General features: G+C 37.0%; 1 protein-coding gene across 1 annotated transcript in view; it reads right to left on the bottom strand.

Moving 5' to 3' along the window:
• The window catches only part of LOC148956957 (WD repeat-containing protein 47), a 116186-nt gene that overhangs the window by 29301 nt on the left and 62439 nt on the right, over positions 1–24446 (bottom strand). Inside the window, exon 7 of the mRNA XM_089087925.1 lies at positions 2245–2438. Coding sequence (XP_088944051.1) covers positions 2245–2438 — 194 coding nt within the window. The remainder of the gene's footprint in view (positions 1–2244; positions 2439–24446) is intronic.

The raw sequence follows: 24446 nt of genomic DNA on the forward strand, positions 1-24446 counted from the left end.
TAAAAACATTAAATACAAGATTATTTGGGAGAAATTAAATCTTCATTTTCTTATCTGATGCACCGACCGCGGAGATTTAGTGACCAAAATGAGATATTGTGTAAGAACTTTGTCCTTATTAAGAAAGAAGAAAAAGGAGAAAATTATTATACAATGTAGGAAACGTTGTCAAGGTTGTTGAGACTCTAAGTCCTAATTTTGCCTGTAAAAGAGTCGCTCCATTCCAAAAATATGTTGGAAAAAAAGTACACATATTTAAAATGCTTACTGCAAAATTCGTGTTAGAACAGATAATAAAAAAATAGGCAAAGTAGGAACATAATTCTCAATATATTATCGGTTCTCATTTGAAATCATATCAAACAGTTCGTAGTAACGAACTATTAGTAAGGAGCGATCCGGCTCAATCGGAATTTTGATTTCGATAGATACATAAAAATAATCAGATTTTTATGCTGATTTCAAATATAATATATAACAAATAATTTTTATGCTGATTTCAAATATTTCATCAAGTTTAGTATTACCCATCAAAAGTTAAGCGCCTGAGAAAATTCGCCTTATTTTCGAAACAAAGGGGAAGCACCCCCTAAGAGTCCTACAACCTTAATGAAAATCACACCATCAGATTCAGCATATCAGAAAACCCTACAGTAGAGGTTACAAGCTCCTATCTGCAAAACTGTGGAATTTTGTATTTTTTCCCATAAGAAAGATCACGGATGCGTGTTTATTTGTTTTTTTTGTTGTTGTTTTTTCCAGGGGTGATCGTATCAACCCAGTGGTCCTGGAATATCGCGGAAGGGTTCCTTCGAACGGAGATCAAAAGTCCTAGTGCCCTTTTTAAGTGAACAAAAAAAATGGAGGGCAAATAGGCTCCCTCCCACGCTCATTTTTTCCCCAAAGTCACCCGATCAAAATTTTGAGATAGCCATTTTGTTCAGCACGGTCGGAAAATATTATAGCTATGTCTTTGATTATAATTGATCCCCCCCCCCCAGTCCCCGAGGGAAGGGCTGCAAGTTATGAGCTTTGCCAAATGTTTACATATAGTATTGGTTATTGGGAAGTATACAGACGTTTTCACTGGGGATTTTTTCTGGTAGTGGGGGGGGGGTCGGGGTACAAGTGGGAGGATCTTTCCATGGAGGAAGTTTCATGGGAGAAGGGACATTGATATGAAGGGGGCGTCGGATTTCCCACCATAACTTAAAAAAAGGACAAGAACTTAAATATAAAAAAAAGTTTTTCAACTGAAAGTAAGGAGCAACATCAAAACCTAAATTTTTTTAAACAATAGAAAACTTTAGCGTAAAGAGCGAGGTGTTGAGGAGGGGACAGCCTCTTTTATATACGGAATAATTTCTGTTCGTTATAAGTTTTAATGTCGCTCCTTACTTTCAGTAAAAAAAACTTGTTTTTTTTTATTTACCACTATTAAAGATTATACTTTTTTTCATTAAAATAGTTCATATTATACTTTAGTTCAAAAAGAGAGTGACCGAAGAAATGTTACCACTCTTTTCTAGTTTAATCTCACATTCAGCCTCATATTAAATGCTTTGCCAAGTTGAGCCTCATACCCAGTCTTCCAAATCCAGTGAATGGTAGGAAAACATACAAAAAAGGAAGCCCTGTAAAATAAGTGGCTACGCTCAGATCAGACCCTTCCCATTTAATCGAAGAACAAGCATTAAAGTAGATAAGCTTCTACTGAATACACCTTAAAGGTAATTTTACCTCAACTCGGATATTTTTGGATAGTCAAAAACTCTTAAAGTCCGGGAATTTGATCCGACATCATAGAATTTTCCAGATGGATGAAATTAATCGAATCGAACCCATTAATCAAAAAGAAGCATAAAAACAGATAAGCTTCTATTGAATACACCTTAAAGATAATTTTACCTCAACTCGGATGTTTTTGGATAGTCAAAAACTCGTAAAGTCCGGGAATTTGATCCGACATCATAGAATTTTCCAGATGGATGAAATTAATCGAATCGAACCCATTAATCAAAAAGAAGCATAAAAACAGATAAGCTTCTATTGAATACACCTTAAAGATAATTTTACCTCAACTCGGATGTTTTTGGATAGTCAAAAACTCGTAAAGTCCGGGAATTTGATCCGACATCATAGAATTTTCCAGATGGATGAAATTAATCGAATCGAACCCATTAATCAAAAAAGAAGCATAAAAATAGATACGCTTCTGTTGAATAGACTTATAGATAGTTTTACCTCAACTCAGATATTTTTGGATAGTCAAAAACTCTTAAAGTCCGGGAATTTGATCCGACGCCATAGAATTTTCCAGATGGGTGAAATTCTGCACATCTTATTGCCTGACTGTCCTCAATTATGTTTGCAGGGGCAAAACAGGAGCGCACATCGTTAGAAGCCTGCAGGTGGTCAATTATTGACGAGTCCAATGGCTATAATGAAAAATAAATATATGTACTTATGAATCCAATACATTTATGTATTGACTTTACTCATTATAAAGTCAATGCATTTATGTATTGACTTTGACTTTATTCTAAATACCTTAAGAATATTTAATTGAAGAAACTAATATAATGTTGCCACCATGTTCTTAAAGTAAAAAAAGACAGAGTATACTCACATGTTTGTAGAGGAAAATATCAAGCAAGAAAAAATAAATATATACATACAAAGGTAGATGTAGAGCTGAAAAAGAAAAAGGCCATAAGTTAGGTTAAGATCTGAACATATTCTATTAAAAAAAAATAAAGAAAAAAATAAAATGCACTGAGTACTAAATAAAAGGGGAGCTAGGCTACTTAACTCAACTATTAAAAAAAAGTTTTCTTGCGATAGTCTGCGAAACGATATTTGTTTGTTAATTTAACTTTCAACTTCACTATTCGATTCCGCAAGAACAACTTTTCTAAATAATTATTTCTCGTTTTTTTTTCTTAAATGTATATAATAGCGCTTAAAACAAGATATCTTTCTAACTTTGGCGATGACACTAAAGAACCCAACACGAGTCCTTCTGGAAATATAGTGTTAAGTCTATGGTTCTACCTCCTACCTCCCTCAATTTTTTTTACTACCTCCCTCGTTTTTTTCTTAAATGTACATAATAACAATTAAAACAAGATATCTTTCTAATTTTGGCGATGACACTAAAGGATCCAACACGAGTCCTTTTGGAAATATAGTGGTAAGCCTATGGTTCTACCTCCTACCTCCCTCAAATTGAGATCACACCAATGATTAGGGATGTTTCCCCCTTTTTTTAAAAATCAGGCAAGTTTTCTCAGGCTCGTAGCTTTTGATGGACAACATTAAACTTAATGAATTTTATATATTTGGAGCCAATCCTTTTGAAATAAACAATTGTTATCAAAACTTCGTTTTTTAGAGTTTCGGTTACTATTTGACCGAGCCCATCCTTTCTTACAGTTTGCTACCGTGAACTGTTTGATCGTATGACCTTAAAGCAAATCCGAATAAACAAACCATTCTTCTCTAAAGGCATTTTGTTGAAGACAATTCAACAATTCACCACATTACTCTCGCGTAAGAGCATTCATTCTTGGAGCAAAGGGAAAAAAAAAAAATTAACTTTACTGTGGAAACCGAACGTAGAAAGAGGGTGAGGGTAGAAGTATCCTCATGACAGATTCTGCCCACTTTGTGTTTTAACGTCGTTTTTTGTGTCCATTAACAAAAGATTTTTTTCAAATTACATTCGTTTCTGAAATATATTCAGGGCTATCTTACTAAATATGAGGGAGGCTTTCTTTCCTCAAACCCTTCCCTCACTTGTCCTTGTTCTTTAAACTAATATTTAATTTTTGTACAATAATACTTGGACACCCAAGGCTAATTTAGGTTTATTTGTTTTCAGTGTAAAATAAAACGTTTTAATAATGAGAAAGAGTTGTTGTCCTGGCTTAAGGGCCGAGAAAATCAGACCAACTCCCCCCCTGGTGAGGACTGTAAGTCCTGTGCCGAACCGTTTTACTTTTTGTTATTGTTACGAAGGGCCTTAGGTGAATAGTTTCTCAACTGATGAGTGTTTAAACGTTAAAAATTCTCAGGAATACTATGTTTCACTTACAAAACCCATAATAAAAATGCGTATATTACATATGACTGCTAAATAGTTTCCAGAGCCTTGTTCTTGTTATATAAAAATAATTTGAAACAGAACTCCGGATATATTAATGATTTTTTACTCCAAAGTGCATCACAAAAACACCACGGTGGTTGTAACCCATATTCAACCCATAATATATACACTCAACTCAAGTTCGGTTTTTTAACACAAATTATTCCAGTTAAAAGTAACATTTCCACAGTAAGAGAGGTACTGTAATATCCCCAACACCGATATTTAATTCAAATTAATCCACATATATTCCTTCAACTGAAGCAGAGCCAGGAATTAAATCCCCCGCCTCCCCAGATTTTTTTGAATCCAGCTCTCGCAGAAAGTTTAGCAATCTGGATCTAAAAATTTCAATTGTTCTTAGACTTCAGAACCCTCCATCTCCCAAAAGACAATCCAGACTTTCTCCGTGTGGTATAATGACCCCTGAAACTGGGAGAATTTTTATACAGCTTTCTAATAGTTGATGATCAATTGTCTACCTCAAAATTCTTCCTCAATGACAGTTTAGTCCTCTTTGAGCCGAAATAGTTGTTTACACCAAGTGGTGTGCACCCTTTTCCTATTAAAAAAAAAAAAAAAAAAAAAAAAAAAAAAAAAAAAAAAAAAAAACAGGATACACACCAATAATATAAATAATGAAATCTTACGGGTGGTTTTGGAGCTCTCCGCTTAGTCATTTGAAATTTTAACCTCGCCTTATCGGCTAGAATTGGCGATTCTGTGCTCGTTTGCCACTCATAGTTGTTGTGGTCTTTGGTGGTTGTGACTGTTTTTCTCCAGTTGTCTTTCAAATCACAATTTTTGTCAGGTAACGAAGAACAACTCAAAGAATTTTCAAGAGAAGATATAGATCCAGCGTTAACACGAGGCAAATTATAAATACCTTCTTCGATATTTAAATCAGGCGTTGATTTTGATAACGTACACTTGATTGTACTTTTTGTGTCAGCATGTACGGAATTACCATATATATGTATTTTCATTTGAGGCAGAATATTTTCATACACGTCTTTACTATAACAGTAGTTGAGTGAGAACTGACCACACAATTTATGCAATACTGTTAAGGTTGTTTATTAGTAATTACGTTTTATATCCTTTAAACACCATATGGCGTCAGTATAAAATTAAGCTATTCAATTTGCCTCAAATTCTACCAATCTTATGTTGGCTAATTCATTTTCCCAACTGATGCCTTCGTTGTTTCTTTGTAATCAATTAAGCAAAAGATATATTCTGGTCGTTTTGACTTCGAATTATTATAGGAATTTATTTTTGCTGGTCTTAAGTTTAATATGAATCTTTACTTTTCTCTGAAAAACTTCTTTTTTCGAAAGCTTTTTTTTTAACTAATTGAAAGAAAAGTGGAAGTAAATTAAAACCTAAAAGCCCAGACATAAAGTTAAACGCTAATCAAACTTTCAAGTAACAGAAGCTACTAAAATTGAGTGGAATTACTAGTACTATTACTACTACATGCTCCTCCTCCATCTCGATCTATTCAAAGCCTCCCTCTTTACACCCTCCCCGGAAGTTCCTATTTCCTTTAAAGCTTTCTTTATGACATCCCCCCACCCAACCGGGGGCGACCTGTTTTTCATTTACCCCTAGACGGTTATCCAAAAAGGAAACTCTTTTGCAATCTGTCATCCATCATTCGCAGAACGTGCCCTAACCACCTCAACCTTTCTCTCTTTATAACCCTAGAAAACGGGAACTTTTCGTACAGACAGCCTGCTGTTTGAGACACGTTCAGTCAGTCGGGTACCCAAAATAATCTGTAGGCAATTTCTCTGGAAAACATCTAGCAAATCTTCCTCCGTTTTTCGGAGCGTCCATACTTAGAACCATACCTGGCCACTTACATCATTGTAGCTTCCAATATTCTAATTTAGGTTCTTACATTTATCTTTCTATTCTTTCAAAATATTTTCAACAGTGAAGAAACACTCTGAGCCTTGGCTATTGTAATTTTAACATCTTCACTGCACCCAGAGTTTTTACTGCTAATACTACCAAGGCAAGTAAAACTGTCTAGTTGATCAATCATCTCGTTATCCAGCATAACTTTTTCATCTCCACTTATTTTTAGCGTCAGCGACTTATTCTCCTTAACATAATTTTTAAACCTATTCTTGCACCTTGAACTCACAAAACTTAAAAAAGTTCAATAATTTCGGTAACTCGCTACCTCTGCTAACTAGTTCATTCATTGAGTGTAATTACTGCTCCCTGAGACTTCTAAAGGCCACAGCGTCTTTACCTTCATTCACCCTCACGACAAGTATCTCCTGTTTAAGTCTTCAAGCCTTGTAAATTTAAGCCAATCGAATTAGAATCAATTTAGTGAAGAAATAGAATTTCGTTACCAAATTTTTGCATTACATCGATAAAACCAAACTATAATTATTTGGTTTCTATGAAAGTTTACTTGACCATACGTATCCTGCAAGTTTCAAGTCTATTAGAGAAAAACAAATAAGGTGAACTGTTTGCGAATGAACTTTTGGACTTTAAGGCTGCCTTCGATTCTGTTGATCGCCGTTCACTTTGGCTGATACTAAGAACTATGGGTCTGCCCAATAAATATTGCTCACTTTTTGAAAAGCTGTATGAGGATACAGAAAGCTGCGTGCAAGTCAATGGAAGACGCAGTCCCACATTCGCGGTGAAGACTAGCGTCCGGCAAGGTTGTGCCGCCGCTCCTGAGCTTTTCAACTGCGTCATAGACCATGTTATGGCCAGCACGATGAATCGCCTTCAATTCGGAGACCGGGTACTCTCTGATGCTGACTTCGCCGACAACATAGCGCTAGTTGCGAGCACCGTCGAAAAGATCACCAAAGCTCTCCAGGTGCTCTCAAAAGAAGCCTTGAAAGTTGGCCTGAAGATCAACTGGCAGAAAACCAAATTTATGCTCCTTGAGCCCCCCACGTCCTGTTCTACTGTAAAGGAAGTCAACATCGGAAGCAACCGAGTAGATGTGGTTGAAGACTTCACTTACCTGGGTTCTATTCTGTCGAATGATGGCTTGATCACAAAAGAGCTTACATCTCGAATTGCCAAGGCTTCAGCACTTGTTGGGAGGCTTAGCAGCATCTGGCGAAAGCCAAACATAAGCCGATTTACCAAAATGCGCATCTACAATGCGTCAGTCCGCACCGTCCTGCTGTATCGAGCGGAGACGTGGCCAGCTGCCAAATCTATCCTCAGCGCCGTCGATGTCGCTCAGACGAAACATCTCCGAAGAATCGAAAGACTTCACTGGACTGACCTCGTTAGCAACCAGACTCTCCTATCACGTACGGCTCAAACTCCTTTCTCAACGCAGCTTGCCCAGCGTACTGTTCGGTGGTACGGCCACCTCCTTTGCATGGCACGCGACGCCCCAGCACGGGTTGCATTTGACTTCGACCCCACCCTACACGGATGGAAACGACCCAGAGGACGCCCACACACTAGGTGGAAAGACAAAGCCGATGAATTCCTCACCCAAGCCCACATCCCGGTGGAAGAAGCTGCGATCCTGGCAAGCGATAGGTCAACCTGGAGGCGCCTAGTCTCATCGTTCTCTACGCCGAACCCTCGGCAGGAGCCTTAAGTCAAGTAAGTCAAGTCAAGTTTGCGAATGAATGTCACCATTCTATACAAACAAAGCAGCTTCAATTTTTGTTTCTGAATTGAAGAGCCCCTTTCCTACATAAACACTACTTTAAAGCTTGAACTCAATTCCCCAAGCCGTTTTCGAGATATTATAAATACGTTATTTTGATAAACAGGGTATGCACACTTTCTTTGATTTACCTGGCCACTTCCCGTTCATAGATTCTGAACTCCGCAGAAACTCATAGCGGAAAACGATTGGAATGACCTGAAAGAGCAATATTTACCGTCTTTCCTCCATGAACTCCTTTCAAATGAGAATTTAAGGTCCAAAGGCTTCTCCAGTGCTCCCTAAAAAGATAGACTGGATCCCCAAACCATTCTCGAAATATTGCAGATAGGCTATTTTGATTACCTGTACTATTACACTTTTTCTTAACTTGCCACACTACTTCATCATGAATAAAACAAGTTACACTCGCACTAATGGTGTCTTTCGGTACATCGCGCTACTTTATTGTGAATAAAGTCCCAAAGGGTCTCATACTGCATATGCGTCAAGGTGAATAGGAGAAAAAACATCCTAAAGAGCCCTGTCTCTGACCTCTATCTTTGGTCAAAGCCATGGACCATTGGTCCCCACTGACAGTCCCTGAAAGTGTTAAGTCGATCCTTCAAAGCCATACGAAAACATTCCTGATACATAGTTTGATCACCTGGGCATTCCCATTGACTAGGTGTTTCACCGTGGATAAATTATAAGTCTCACACGGACTTATTGTTAAAAATCTTTAAGCAGGATCTGAGACAAAACGTCTTTGAACACTCCATTTATTTCGCCCTTCCTAAGAGTCAAAACTCAAGATCCAATTGGACCCCACCAACAATCTCTGACAGTTAATATCGCTACTCCGGCCCGTTCTCAAGATGTTGCATACATGCCACCATCATAGCCAGGGTATACACAATATCTTTTTATTTAGCCCGCCACTTGAACGTGAACAGATTCTAAGTTCCACAAGGATTTACAGAATAAAAAAATTTTCAGTGGGTCAACAACAAAACGCTTTCCTCTCTCGCTCTCTCTCATTAAACAAACTATATTTTCTTTATATAGATTCCTATTCTGTTGCCCTTTTAAATGTTCTTCCCCCCTTTTAAATCAGTTTGTTCTCCATCACGGTGATCCAGGATTTTTTTCGGGGGGGGGGGTACTAATTTTTGACTCAGTTTTCGACTAATTTTACTGATTTTTACCTAGGTTTTACTAATTTTCGACTTATTTTCGACTCGGTCAAAAATTTCGGGGGGGGGGAGTTCAAACCGTGTAGCCCCCCCCCTGGATACGGCCTTGCCGTCACCCCTTTAAATGTGTTGATTTTTTAAACCTTGGATTCTACAAAAAAAAATCATTGGCTCATAGCTACAATATTTTTTGAATGAGTCGTCATACCCGTGAACCTTTTCAAAAAATTATTTTACTCTCTGGATGCTGGGAAATTGACTTTCAGAGGATCACCGATAATTGTTTCTTCTGAATGTTTTGATAGGTTTTCACCTCTTCGTTCATGTTAGGGTGTTAGGGTTCAGTTCATGTTAAGTTATTGCTGAATTATGTTTAAGTTTGTGCGGCATGAGTGCACAGGTTGATAATCTAAGTGATTTTGTTTTCTATATGCTGCGATTGGTTATTCCTTAACCCAAGATATGTTGGGGGTATGTTGTTGAAAGCTGAAGGTGACAGCTTTTTCGAAGATATTTCCAAAGGAGATGAGGAATGTCATAGCGGTGGTTTTCTTTTGATGACATGTAGCTGGAAATCATACGCTACAGGCGTTTTAACCTATAAGAGGACGTGAATTTTAGGCGAACTCTTAACGCATGTTGAAGTATAATACACAACATTAGTTGTTTTTCCACAGGCGTACAGTATAAATATATAAACAAGTATATTTATGCTCTGCACGGGCGGTTTAGAAAGTTCAGAGATTTATTGATTGTGTACCTAGTATTCAGAACTAATTTGCATGATGATTTAGGGAGGATTTGTCACGTGATTCTTTGGAATGCTAGGTAACCTTCCTAATATGGGATTATATAGTAGCGAATTGGCGATAATTTGTTATGTCAGAAGAACTAATATCCGGGACGTATATATCAGACTTTGTGGAGAAGGGTAGTTGACCCTGTTTGATAAGAGAATAGAAATATGAGTCAAGATATTGATATAAAAACCAATACCAATATATCCAATCAGTTCGAGTCTTATTCAGCCAATTTTCCACCGCTACCCCAGCCTGGGGATGCTGCTTCTTCACTATCGAGTAGCCATGCTACAGTGATTGTTTCAAACCTTCCGCAAACAGTTTGCAACCCCAAAAGTCGAAAGGAATTCTTAGACCAATTGTCAGGTCACAAGTCAGTTTCCAGTGTCCGCCCACGAGGTGACAAGTTGTATGTCAACATTGAGAAATCTGTTATTTCGGATTTCTGCAATTCGATTAGTGCAGCCGCATCGGGTGCTACCACTAAAACTGTGCTTAAGCGTCACCTTGGGATTGCTAGAGGTATCCCTGAGGATTTTGACATTGCTGGACTAAATTCGTACCCTGGTGTGATTGAAGCCACTCGTTTCGGCTCTTCACAAACAATTAAGCTAGAGTTTTCGGATACATTCGCAAAAGGCAATGCCATCAAGAACGGCCTGAAAATAGGTTACGAAATATTCCGTGTGTACGATTTCATCAGTGTACCCCGTTGCTGCTTCAAATGCCGATCCCCAGATCACATGATGAAGGATTGCACCAGTCCTGTTGATAAATGTGCTCGTTGTGCCGGTAATCATACTGCCACTAAGGAAACGCCTTGCCAAAATAGCCCCAAATGTGCGAACTGCAACGGTGATCATACATCCTTTAGTTTGAAATGTCCAGTGCTCAAGTCTCGCGTTTCGAGTAGTGCCCGAAAATGATGCAGTCCCTTTCAGCTGTCTCGTACAACATAAATGGTACCAGAAGAAAAGAGCATGTTATTGACGAACTTGCATGTAACTATGACATTGTCTGTTTGCAAGAACACTTATTATCGTCGGCTAATACAAACCTGCTAAAAAGAAGTGCTAATCACGTCGTTTTCGTATCGGCGGCACGAACTACTTTCGGACGGCCGTCGGGTGGGCTTGCTTGTATATTGAACCGAAATAGTGTTGCTTGCTACTCGCCTGTGCTTTTTCACAGTGATCCTAACATTTTGGCCGTGCGGATTAACGATTTAGTGATCGTAAATGTTTACTTGCCTTGTGACAGAAAATCGGTTCAGTCTCTTAACAGATTCGCTAAGACTTGCAGTGTATTACAGAAACTTTTGGAATCCGTCTCAAATCAAGGTTATCGTTTTTTGATCGCTGGAGACTTTAACGCTGACCTGCTGTCATCGAATATTCGCTCGGATTTGATATTTGATTCGCTGCCGCAGTTTAAGCTGGTTGAAAAAACTTGTATATATTCTTATCTTCATCATTCCGGTAGTCAAAGTAATATTGATCATGTTGTTTGTTCTCCGGGCCTACCCGTTTCTACTGTAACTGTTCATGAAGATCATTGCGATTTAGATCACCTACCGATTTCGTTTGTTTTTCAAATACCGATTTGTACTAATCGTAATGCTTTACAAGCAGGACGAAGATGGGTTTTCCGTCGAAATTGGAATAAGATAAATTTATCGCTGTATATTTCTACGCTAGCTATGCTACTTGCTACAATTCAAGTTCCTTTCCACCTTCTACAGCTTAGTTGTAAGTCTTCAAATGATAAAAATACTCTAAATGATTATTATCTAAAATTAGTATCTTGCCTTAAAACAGCTGAATTGACCGCTGTACCACAGGAGCGAGTCAGGCGAAACACGCGTAAACCGGAGTGGTCGTGGGATCCTGAATTGAAATCGATTAAAAATAAAGCAAAGTTTTGGTTGCGGATTTGGGTTTCTTGTGGTCGTCCGTCTGAAGGGGTTATTCATCAAATAAAGCAAAAGACAAAATTAGAATATAAAAAATACCTGCGCTCGACTAAATCAAAAATATCGAATTTCCCGTTAAGTAAATCTGATTGGCAAAAGGTAATTAATTCTGAAAAACTTGATGATTCTTTTGCTACAAGCCCGATTAGTGCCGGTGGATGGCATAGTTATTACAGTAAAGTTTTTAGTTGAGTGAATTATCATGTCCATTCGGTTTTTTCGAAACTTCTCATTGCCGCACTTCCCGTATCGCTGAGCCAAACTCAGATTTTGTCTGTTGAGCTCTCTGTGGTTCAGCAGGAAGTAAAAAGGTTGAAATCAAATTCCCTCGATTGTGATGGCATTTCTGCCAACCATTTAAAAGTTGATTGCCCACTTCTTTTTCAACACCTGCAGTTGCTTTTTCAAATGTGCTTGTGTGCGTCTGCGGTACCGGATAGCTTCCTATGTGGGTCTGTAACATCAATTCTTAAAAGAGGAAAACCTCCTAGCGATTGCTCGTCGTATCGGCCAATAACTGTGTCATGCAATCTCAGTAAAGTTTTTGAATATGTTCTTCTTCCGTCCATATCGAGTGCACATTTTGGTGAAAATCAGCTTGGATTTTCGTCTGGGGTGGGGTGCCAGCAAGCCCATCGAGTTCTAATTAATCTTCTTATCGATGCGACTAAAAAGGGATATGAGCTCCATCTTTGCGCCTTGGACCTTTCCAAGGCTTTTGACAGCGTCGTCCACTCACAAGCTCTGTTTTCCCTTTTTAGTCATGGCATTAATCTTTCTCTGGTTTCTCTCCTTCGTTATTGGTATGCCAATTCTTTTCTACGAATAAAAGCTGAAGGGGTTATTTCCGATTCTAAAATTCCGGTTCGGCGTGGTGTCAGACAAGGTGCTGTCCTTTCCCCTTCTATCTTTAAACTTTGCATTTTTTCTGTTTTATCTTCTATCCCAACCACTTGTATTTTTCAGGCGATTAATCTTTCTTACATAGCGTATGCTGATGATATACTTCTAATTAGTAGGACTAGAAAAGGTCTTTCTGTTTCTGTATCTACAGTTGCAACAAACCTTAGTAAGATTGGTCTATCACTGAATTTCTCTAAATGTGAATATCTTTCGTTTAAAAGTAATTGTAACTCGCCTTTAGATTGCGCTTCTTTTTCTGTCCCATGTGTTTCTTCTTTTCGGTGGTTGGGTATAAACATTGCTAAAAATCTTAAATCTCTCCGAGAACAAGCCGTGGCGAATTGTAAGAAAAAGATCCAAGTATCTTATTCCAAAATTGTTGCCAATCGGGGGAAATACAGTAGGAAGACCCTTGCTAAATTGTATTCTGTTTTTACTGATCATTCAATTTTGTTCCTTTCTGGTGTTTATCCCATTCTTGGGCGAAAAAATACCCGGTCATTACGTTCTTATTATTTTCGGTTCTCGCGTTTTCTACTGTATTTGCCTCCATGGTACCGGAACCGTAACCTTGTTTCAGTTTTTGGGCTTCCAGATGTAACTGAAAAGCTAGTTGAGCTTGCTGACAAACTCCCCCAGACAGTGAAGGCTCTCCCAGCTCATCATGGGTTTGTACGCCTCCTTCATTGAGTTAGTGTCTTTACTGTGTATTTAGTCGATTTGTATGTATTTTTTCTTTTCTTTTATTTATACTCCGCTTTTGTTACCTTAGCGGGTTAAAATTAAATTATTATTATTATTATTTGGATTCAAATAATGGACAACCAGAAGGAAAGTCATATTTTACCCATTTAAGGTCATATTTGCTCCATAAAGGCATCCTATGTCTTTATCTCTGTCTTTTGTTTCGTGTATTAGTTTATCTATGTCTTTTGTTTATGTTGTTGTCTAGGATGTTGAATATGCTGTTGTCTCTGTTAATATTTCTATGTTGTGTTCTGTTTTTGTTGTTACTGTAATGTATATCAGATGAAAATGTTAAGAATGTGTTTTAGATGGTTCACATTTGTTAAAAAGAGCCCTTAGGGGCTGGGGGGGGTGGTAGAAAGGTAACAGAACAATCAAATAATTTAGAATATATACAAAATAGCAAGGAGCCTTTAGGATTTATTTATAGATTTAAGGAGGGACCCAAGGCCTCTTGTGAGTACTCTTGATCAGATATTATAACAAGAAATTTTTAGAGAAGAGGAAAGGGGAAATTTTCTTGGGAAAATTTTTAGATAAAATAAAACACGTCCGTAACTTGTATGGAGCAAATAACATATAATTTCATATTTTCTACTGTATTTGCCCCTGTGGTACTGGAACTGTAACCCTGTCTCAGTTTTTGGGCTTCCAGATATATTTGAAAAGCTTGTTGGGCTTGGTGACAATTTCCCCCAGACAGTGAAGGCTCTCCCAGCTCATCATGGGTTTGTCCGCCTCCGTCTTTAATTTCGTGCTTTTACTGTGTATTTGCTGTGCTTTTACTGCGTATTTAGTGTTTTATTGTGTATTACTGTGTATTTAGTCGCTTTGTATGCATTTTTTGTTCTTTCTTATATCTATACTCCGCTTTTGTTAATTTAGCGGGTTAAAAATAAATTATTATTATTATTATTATTATACTCTTCAGCTTTAGCTAGAAGAAAAATTGCGAAAAAAGACGGCACGGTACAACGGAAAACAGAAAAGATAGGCTTAATATCTACTCTTACAGCAGACGTTTTCGTAGGAGGAGAGATGTGAGATATCATGAATATACTTCCCCTTGAGGCGACTTCCATGAAAGTGGAGGTAGGTATATGAAGCAGCAGGGATATGAGGATGATGAGTAAGGCAAAGCCCACCCGTCTAAGGGTGAAAATACCCGTGACTTTAGCGACAAGAGGAGTAAAGGTAGTAGCACGTGAGTGAAATCGGGAGGCAAAGCTAAAACATAAGTGCCAGCTAAACACTCAAATTTGGACCAAATAATTAATGATTTCCAAGAGTAATCACGGATCCTCTATTTAATTTAAGCACATAAATATCCTCTTAAATTAGCAGCATTGGGAACACGACAAAAAGAGAAAAAATCAAAAGAGTTTCCCAAAGGCTTAAGAAAAATTGTCCTTTTTGGGGAAGAATTGATCGGACTGGAACAACAACCCAGGCCTTTTAAATGCACAATTTTCAGAAGCCTTAAGTTCCTGATTCTGACACAACTACACAATTTCAGACTAAAAGGTGAAATACATTAGCCTATACAGATTGAATAAAAAAAAGTTGACAGCCAAAATGCGACACCAAAAGTTATATAAAGCTGTTTTGTACTTGTTATTTGTGACAACCCATGTCTCAGCAGCAAAAAAGGCTAGTCAGAAATAGCCAATGGAAAGCAAACCTGGTATATAAGACCAGTTAGTAAAAAGCAAATACCACGGGCTATGACTCGAAAAGCCACTCATTTCAAAATCTAGCAAACTTCCATTGCTGCAATCAATGTTTCTCCTTACATTAGCATTAATCATTGAGCCTCGGTCATAATTTTACAAGGTTTTAACACACTATTCGTTTTTGAGGCTACTAATTACAAAATAAATATAAAAAAACAACTTAGAATTGGAAATGTATCAAAGTCACGAGTTTAATCATTTTAATTCAGAGCTGAAAAACACTATCCAGAAATCATTTCCATTAATGACCACTTTCCAGTCTTCCTTTTTCTCGCCAATAACGGCCAGACGGATTTTCGATGGGCCCCAGATGGAAATATATGGAAAAGCTAAGCCGGATTTGCAGGCTAGTCCGCAAATAGCGTAGCATCCTTAAAATTGGGACAATAGATACCCGCTAATGCTATCCGTTATGGGTATCGAAAGTGAATTGCAGCCATAGCAACCTTCAATTTCTCAAATAGTGAATTTAACGTAAAAAAAAACAACTGAAGTCAATACAATAACTGTAACAATCAAAGTAACCGAATTTTAATATCCTCTCATGCAAAAAAATCGTAAGTTAAGTGACGATGATACGGCAAAGTTTTTGCTACCAGGAATTTTAAGTTAAATTAAAAAGGCCAATGAAAAATAACAGTCATTTACATGGTTTTATTTTCATCAAAGTAACCATGACATTTTGGCCCCCTTAGATTTTGAAAAAGTACGTTTTCGAATTTTCATTGAAATAAAATCGCACCACCACCGCCACCCTAGGACCTGAAAGATACTTTCTTTTGATGTCTTTACCAAAAAAGAATTCTTGGACCCCTACACGTTCGTGGATTGGCACCTCTGGTGACAACTTTATAGGGTCAGAGCAGGGACGCAAGTAGGGGGAAGGGTCTTTTCATATGTGACAAATGGCACATATCTCGTAGCAAAGTTTAAGGGAGTATGAAGTAATACATTTATTTAATGCCCTATTTCCGATGAAACCTATGTTAACTCCTTTATTTTCTACCCCTGAAAAATCTGAAGATCTAACAGGAATTCATGCTTGACAGACTCTGCAAGATATATCTACAGAACTACCTTAAATGAACTGACTCGAGCTTGTAGAATTCTATACTAACGCCTTACTAAAATTTCACTTAGCTCCACTTAAGTTTTACGGGGAATTATAATTTTCAAGGCTGTATCCAAGATTTTTATTCGGGTGAAGGATATTTTTTCGGGGTTTTACAAAAAAAACTTTAATAAACACATCAAAAATTTTACATTTTCGCTATGTTTTTAAGGTATATCTACATGATGTAGAATTTTGAAAACAAATTTTTCGCACAAACTATCTCCCACGATTTTAGCTACTGGAGAGGCATGGAAATTGAACAAAAGCAGATGCTAAGCCAGATTTTAATAGAAGAACATGAATATGCCCTACTAGCTAATCTGTAGCAGTTATTTCCCAGAAAGATCTTTAGCTTAAAAGATCCTTATAAAATTGCCTTGGGCACCCATGTGCTAAGAGCATATTGTGCTAAGAGCACAATAAAAATTGTAGCTCTTTTAAAATGTATCTAACTGGGACCTAGCTTCCACTTGGATCATAAAATTTAGAACTTACTGTTTCTTATCAGTTCAAAATTGCTTATTTGTTAGAACCTTCAAATCGATTGCCGAACTCATAATCCAATTGATAATAAAGAAAAATTGAAACAACCTAATTCAATTTTTAAAATATGGATATTTTATTGTGATACTCACATTTAATTTCACAGACGGAACGTATGAAGATTCCAACAGTTCAGTATCTTCTTCAAGAAAATCGTTAATAAATTCTAAATTTGTGAGAGTGGTGTCTAAGCCGTATGTTGAGGCCTCTTCAGAGGCCCAATTATAGCTTTTCCAGACATTTGAGGTAAGGCTACCATAATCCTGACTCCCTGACTCAATAAAACCTCTTTCAGTTGCCAAATGATGTTTGTCGTGTTGATTTGATTCCTGATTTTTCCTGAGAAACAACTTTCTGTAATCAAGCGTTTCCACTATTTCAAATTGTATCTCATTTTTGGGCGATGGACTATCAACACCTCTTGTGTTGATCTTTAAACCAATTTTTCCAGAGCACTCTTCTTCAGGACGATGGCGATTAGCACCGAAATAAAGCTTAGTCTTATTTGCTCGATGTGAATTTTTTGGAAGTTTCAATAAATCCCCCTCTAAACTGCTGTGAACATACTCAACTCGTGAATTAGTGAATTTTGACTCAAACAATGATTTCTTCTGATTTTCTGATATCTTAATTAATAAAGGATGGCGTTTGTTAAACAATAAACCGCGGTTCATCTTCATGGCCTATTAACCATCCACTTAGACACTAAGCACATAAGTACCGTCTGAGGCCGGTAAATTAATTACAGAGGAATAAAAAAAAAGATAACATCAAAATGGGAAGAAAATCAAGCTATTTGACACTGATACTATTTTTTGACTGATTATAATTAGTTATACTCGAAACTCTTTCGTGCCATATTTATACCCGTACTTTACGTCATAAGCGCATTGAGAGAGAAAGAAAAATACAGCTAGAGGACAGAGCGATAGTATGCCATTATTTCTGGCAAGAGAACATTAATGATTGGTATTCGTCCAGTATGGAATAAGCAGCTACGGTGGCTTTCGCCACAGACAAAAAAAAGTATATGATACATCTATATTGTCTGTGGCTTTAGCCCCGTGATTCCCAACGTGGGGCTCATGCCGCACCGGTGGAGTTTAGGAATATTTTGGTGGGTCACAGGCAGACCGCGCACCCTTCAGCTGACTATACTTTAGAGCAGTGTTTCTCAATCAATTTTGGGCCATGCCCACCTAGGCATTTCTAAAATGCCCCACTCGTGATATTTAAATTTTGTTATTCAAAATTTTACATGAATTCATCTGAAGGAAGCTTAAAAGGCTATTAACTTGGTATCTTTTATTGGGGTCGTCCCCTACGCATGTTTTACACTAAAGAAGAATATTGTCTGAATACAACACATTTTATACAATATATAACATCATTGCATGGTTATTATGTATCTTTTATTATCTTTAAATGCATTTGAATGTTATGTCATTCACATAAAAATTTTTTTTTTTAAGATTAAGGCTCTAAAATATAGTTGGCCAAAGGGTGCCCGTACTGCCCATAACCCACCAAAATATTACCATGCCCTACTGGTGGGACCTCAACCTCACGTTTGGAACCACAGCTTCAGAAATTTAGTTCTGATTAAAAAAAAAAAACATTTTGCGTGTGGAAGAGACCACATTCAAATGCATTTAAAGAGCAAAAAAACATATGATAGTATTGTAATGATGTTGTACATTGTATAAAAAGTGTTGTATTCAGACAATATTTTTCATCAGCATAAAATTTGCCTAAAAAAAGTTAATGGCCCTTTAACGGGTGAATACACATTAAATTTCGAATTACAAAATTTAAATATTCAGGGGGAGGGGGGGACATCAGTATTTTGGAAATTCCTAGGCGGAGTATGGCTCAAAATCGGTTGGGAACCACTAAAGTTTAGCCTACGAAAGAATAGCCACCTATCGTTTGTGCAAAATAACACTCAAAGGAATGATGGCTGGATAATGACCACGAGGAAAAGAAAGATTCAAAATTTTGACCACCAATGCATTCTAGTTAACATAATGAGCACCCGGTGGGGAGGGGGGGGGGGTAATTGCCCCTCCCCCTGCAAAACGGTGTTACAAAGTAATCCTCAGGAAACCAAAGGAAGGGAGGAGATTACAAAAAAATTATGGAGGCATAACATCAAACTTGAATATCAACATGCTTGCGCCCATGATTGCCTACCGATCGATATGCTTTGACCCTTAAAAGGAGCAATTTCTAATTAGGGGAAGGGGGCAAGTTCTAATCCAGGACTTTCCCCAATCATTTTCACTAAATGAGGTCGGAAAAAAATCGTTCGTGGTAATGAACAGTAAGTAGAGAGGAGCCCTTGTCAGTAGTGAGTGTTAACATTACATAAAAAAATCAGCTTTTTATTCTAAATAGGTGAAATTATTGAGTTTGAAGTTTAAGTGCAAGAGTTACTAGTACATAAGATTGCATGCATAATTTTAGAAAAAGAAAGAAAACAATAAAAAAGGGACAATCTCGGTGAAAATGCACCATCAGATTCAGCATGTCTGATTATCCATGAGATGATGTCTGAAGCGCATATAAAAAGAAAGGTTTAATTTTGTATTTTCCCAAAACAGATGCGTGTTTACGTGTCTTTAATTTTTTCTTTTTCTTTTTTTGCCAGGAGTGATCGTATTGATCCGGTCCTTCCATTTTAGAGTTACAAAGTCTGAAGGCGCCAAATACATCGGTGCTCGGTTTTCAAAATAAGTTAAAAAACATCAATATTGCTCAGTGAAGTCTGACACTAGAAGTTCCTAATTTTCTTAATATTTTTTTCAATGCTTTACTTTGAACAGACTATTTCGTAAAGATTATACTTCGTATAGCTAGAGATTTAAATTCCAATGAAATGAGCCGCCGAAAATTTTACATTTTATTCAAATTCAATTGAACAGTAATTTGTAACTAAAAGAAGAAAATTTTGAGACAGAGGTTGAAGCCTTTCAAAATGAATCTAAATTGCAATACAAAAAAAATCATAGCATTAGAATTACAATTGTGCAAAAATAGTGACCGAACCTTTACAAGTCCCTACTTTCAACAAAAAGGACAATCAGATTTTTTACATGGGTGCCTCCTACAAGAGGAAATACAACAAGTTTCTTTACCGGTTTGGGTTTCCAAGGGATACTATCCTTGGTAGCCCGTCTTTTGATTCAAGCCCTTCTAGGGAGGATATCAAGATGAATGGTTGACTAGTGGCATTTCAGACCCCAATTTTTTTGCAACCTAACTCTTTGAACTTTTTTTCCATACAAAAGAGGATGTCGAATCAGTGGTCTTGGAACATCAAGAAAGGGCTCATTTGAAATGAAATGGCAATGTCCTTTTTAAGTAACAAAATAGATCGTGCCATAGCGAAAAACCAAATTCTCATATTTCGTAGAGTAAAACTTGAATTTGGCCAAAATACTTGAGTATGCAAATTCGGATATAACCAATCAATTGTTAGTGATCTAAAACCTTAGGCTGGTCGTTTGCATCTTCCATTTTAGAAGGCTCAAAAAATCACATATGAGCCAGTGAGCACGACTGTTGCATTTGCAGTGGATTTAGACGAGCTCTATAGGAGATTAAATAAAAAACTCTTTCTCACAGCTCTCTTTTTTAAAACAAAAAAAAACTATAGCGTAAAGAGCTAGGCGTTGAGGAGGGAATAGCTCCTTTCATATACAGAATAATTTCTGTTCGTTTTAAGTTTTATTGTCACACCTTACTTTTATTTAATTTCTGAACGTTTTTGAATTAATGCAGGTTTTGATTTTGGTTCACCGTACATGAATAATTAAAACGAAATTTGCACATTAATTTTACCTTTTTTGGTTAAATAGCTTTCTCGAAAATTGTTTAATTTTATCTACGAACGTTTTTATTAGTAATAAACATACGTAAGTTACGAATTAACTTACGCAACGAACTTCTATATTCATATATTTTTAATAAGTATATTAGGGGATTCGCCCCCTAGTCAATACCTCGGTCTTTACGCTAAAGTTCGAATATGTTCCAATTCTTTAAAAATGACCCCTTAATCACAAAGGCCGTGAGTTATTAGTAGTAGTAACAGTATCAGTAGTTTATGTAAAATTTGGCTAAAACACGTGAAATATTTTTTTTAAGTTAACTCGAGCATAGTTTGAGGATTGCAACGTTTTGAGTCAAAATCAATCTAGGCACGGTGGAAGTGTGTTCGAAATTCAGGGGCAGATCTAGAGCAAAATCCTAGGGAGGGAGGGCAATGTGACAAGGGCGCCAATGAGCAAAAGCTTGGGGGGTGGGGAATGTGACAAAGGTGCCAATATTTGACCGAATTAACAAATTTATTATAGAAAGAGTGAAAAAAAGAAAAAAAGAGAAAGAGGGCGCCATAAAAATCTTAGGGGAGGGGGAGCCTCCCCGCCTCTTTGGATCCAACAGTATGAAAATTGACATAAAAAGTGTTCCTTACTGCAAAACACCCGCAGGTAAAACTCAGATTTTCTACCCACCCGACTCATCCCCGCACAACTTACTTTTTTTCCTAAGCCGATAACTGCGCATAATAGACACTTTTTTTATCTATCAAAATCGATCACAAATCATTAATAGATTAGCAACAACTAAATCAACTGATCAATAACAGTCATTAATGCGAAGATCAGAGATTCTTGACATAGAACTTGCCCCATAAATATGGAAAATTTTTATGTTACTTCAAAAGCAATTTAGTTAAATTACAAACGAAAGTAATTTTCACATGATTTATGAAGGCAGGTGTTTATGACTATCAACAACAAGTAAATCGACACAAAGAAATTTGCTTACATTGAAATAATTTTTTCCGTCTTGAATAGACCCAGGGGCGAATTTACAACATTTTCATTGGGGGAGGGGGGGCAAGGGGGGTCTACTTTCAGATATTCAAGGAGCATGGGCTATATAATAATTTTTTTCCACATTATTAGGGGGAGCGGCCACTCCCCCCTGCCCCTCCCAAACGATGCCCCTGAATACACACCCCGTCAAATAATAAATATTGTATAATATACATATAATAATATGATAATAAAAATACATATACGTATGATAATAAACATATAATAAATATTTTACAGAAAATTATTAAAGAATCACAAAGCACATTGACAAAAACAAAATTTTGTGGACATTGGGGACATGGGTGATTTCCACGCGCAAACCACCACCAATGGGGATATCTATACCCGCGAAATTTACTGCTTTTGTGTTATTTGAGCATCTTGTTTGACCTTACAAGCTGGAACTGGAACTTGTCTTCTGTATATAGGAGCGTGTCCATAGCTATAAGCTCTGTTTACAGAATTGTTTAGCAAGAAATGTCAGTGTACAGAAATCAGTGTACAGAAATGATCATAAGTGCGCAAAGAAACTTAGTGAAGACAATGTTTCCGAAAAGAATGATTTTGAAAGGAGAGAAAGGCTAATTTTCAAAGACCAGGATCAAGGACATCCCCAGTTTACACGCCTTAGTTTTCCGTACAAAATTATGTAATTTTTTCACAAGGATCTTTTTTGCTTTATTGGCAAAATTCTTGGCGATTTTAGGGTGGATTTTCCCTAGTTTCTATGGCTAAGGCTTTAAGCCCTCATCAATGATACGGCAAGGGCTCGAATGGCGAAGGGTAAAATGTCAAATTTATATAAATGTATAGTAAATATTACAGAAAATTTGGTATCTTGATTAACCTAATTGTCTATTCTGAATTTTTGGTAAGATGAATTAAAAAACCACCATTTTGATGCTTTAAAATGCGCACATGAGTAGTTATTGTACCTTAAATATTTTGGGGATCCTTGACAGATTCAAGTAAAATTATTAAGCCCCCTCCAAAAAAAGGTGGTATTATTAAAATTTCCCTTTTCCATTTATGTATTGTAAAATCAATTCTTGACTCAATCATAGGCGAGAGTAGAAGGCCAAGAACTTTCCTTAAAACCAATGTCCCTTTCCCCTGAATAAGCCTAGTTCCCCAGCACAACAAATATATTAAGATTTCCCACCTCCAGCTTACGATTTTTCAAACCTATTTTGTTTTCTTTCCGACAAATAAATCCGTATTTTATTTTTGAAGGTTGGAGGTGTTTTAAGGGCTGATGAACCCAACTGCAAATTCAGGAATATGATGAGGGTTCAAATAATGCACTTAGCAAGCTTCTATGAAATTGTAGCTACTCTGAAAATCTACTATGAAATTATTCCCTCTAATCATATTCCAAATTTAAATTTTTTAAACATCTGTGAGTGTAACATTAAAAGAAATTATGAGGAGTTCAAGACACAGTTTTTTTTTATCTGGTTTTATTATTGGAATATGACAGTCTTTTTGGTACACAGTTATTTTGGTATGTATACCAAAATAATGGTGTTCTTTCAGAAAGTAAACTTTGAACAGGGACTTAAACTTCGCTCTCTACTGCATAAAAATAAAGGATAGGCTTTTCAAAACATACTTCAAAATAGAATCGGGCCTTTGTAAACTGGACTCAGCGACAAAAGGGTGTAGCATATCCATTACTCAACATCAGGGGTGTTAAGGAAATACATCAACATCTGCTAAGTACGTGTAACTTTTTCTTAGGTGTGAGACCAGCTTTTATTAAATGCAGAAAACGAATAAAAAAGCATAGAAGTAGAATACTGAAAACCCAGACTAAAAGGTTTACTCAATAGGATTGACACAACATATGTTGATAAACACGTCTAGCCCTCATGTTTCCCAGATTTTGAATATCTTATAACTAGGAAGATATGAAATTGGGGAGGCATGCATTTGGGTTTTAACCAGCTTATTCCGAAACCTTTCAGCTTTTCCGCTTTTTCAATCATTTCTTACATTTTCCGGATATATCATTAAAGAGGTTTACTCCCCCCCCCGCCTCCTTGAAACAAATTATAACCAATGTGCCTGCTTCTGTCACCCCCAATTCCAGTGAATGATATTTTCTTCATTGAATTTTCTCTGACCGGTGAAATACCATTACAGCATTTGAATTTCGTTCTACTTAAGGGTGTCCCTTTACAAACCATGTCCCTCTCTGTATGAACAGGGGCTAACATGTCACCAAACCTTGCCATTGTTTTAGCAATATTTATCTCGAGTATCATCATTCGTCGAGAGAGTACATCGCAGCAAATGCCAATTAAAAGAAAAACAATACGGTAGTCACAATAATAATAAATAATAATAATAACAATAGGTAAGAGATACCTCGGTGTCTCCGTCAATATAAAGATTCGCACTGTCCCTATCCTTACAGGTGTTCCTTTCTTTCATGATGCAGCGACTATCAAGTGAGTTTCCCCGATTAATATTCGTATCCAAAAAACTATCTTCACCAGAGGAGAAAGGGTGTTCAAGATATGAATGTCTAGTGCCATTACATCTCCCTTCGTAATAAGAATGCCGACGTCTGAAGAAGGATGAATCACAGCCCCTGAGGCTAAAATAATTTACCGTGTTATTCTTAGCGGGCAGAGAAGTACGACGTGATTCGTTTCCCTAGAAAAAGATAATACAAGAAGAATTAGAAAACTTGAAAATAAGAAACCCAGTATATTAAAGTTTTTATGGTTTTGGCTCCGCAACTG

This window comes from Artemia sp. Qi Xiang Cuo, chromosome 1 (assembly GCF_049724085.1).
Source record: "Artemia sp. Qi Xiang Cuo chromosome 1, ASM4972408v1, whole genome shotgun sequence".
Taxonomy (NCBI): Eukaryota; Metazoa; Arthropoda; class Branchiopoda; order Anostraca; family Artemiidae; genus Artemia; species Artemia sp. Qi Xiang Cuo.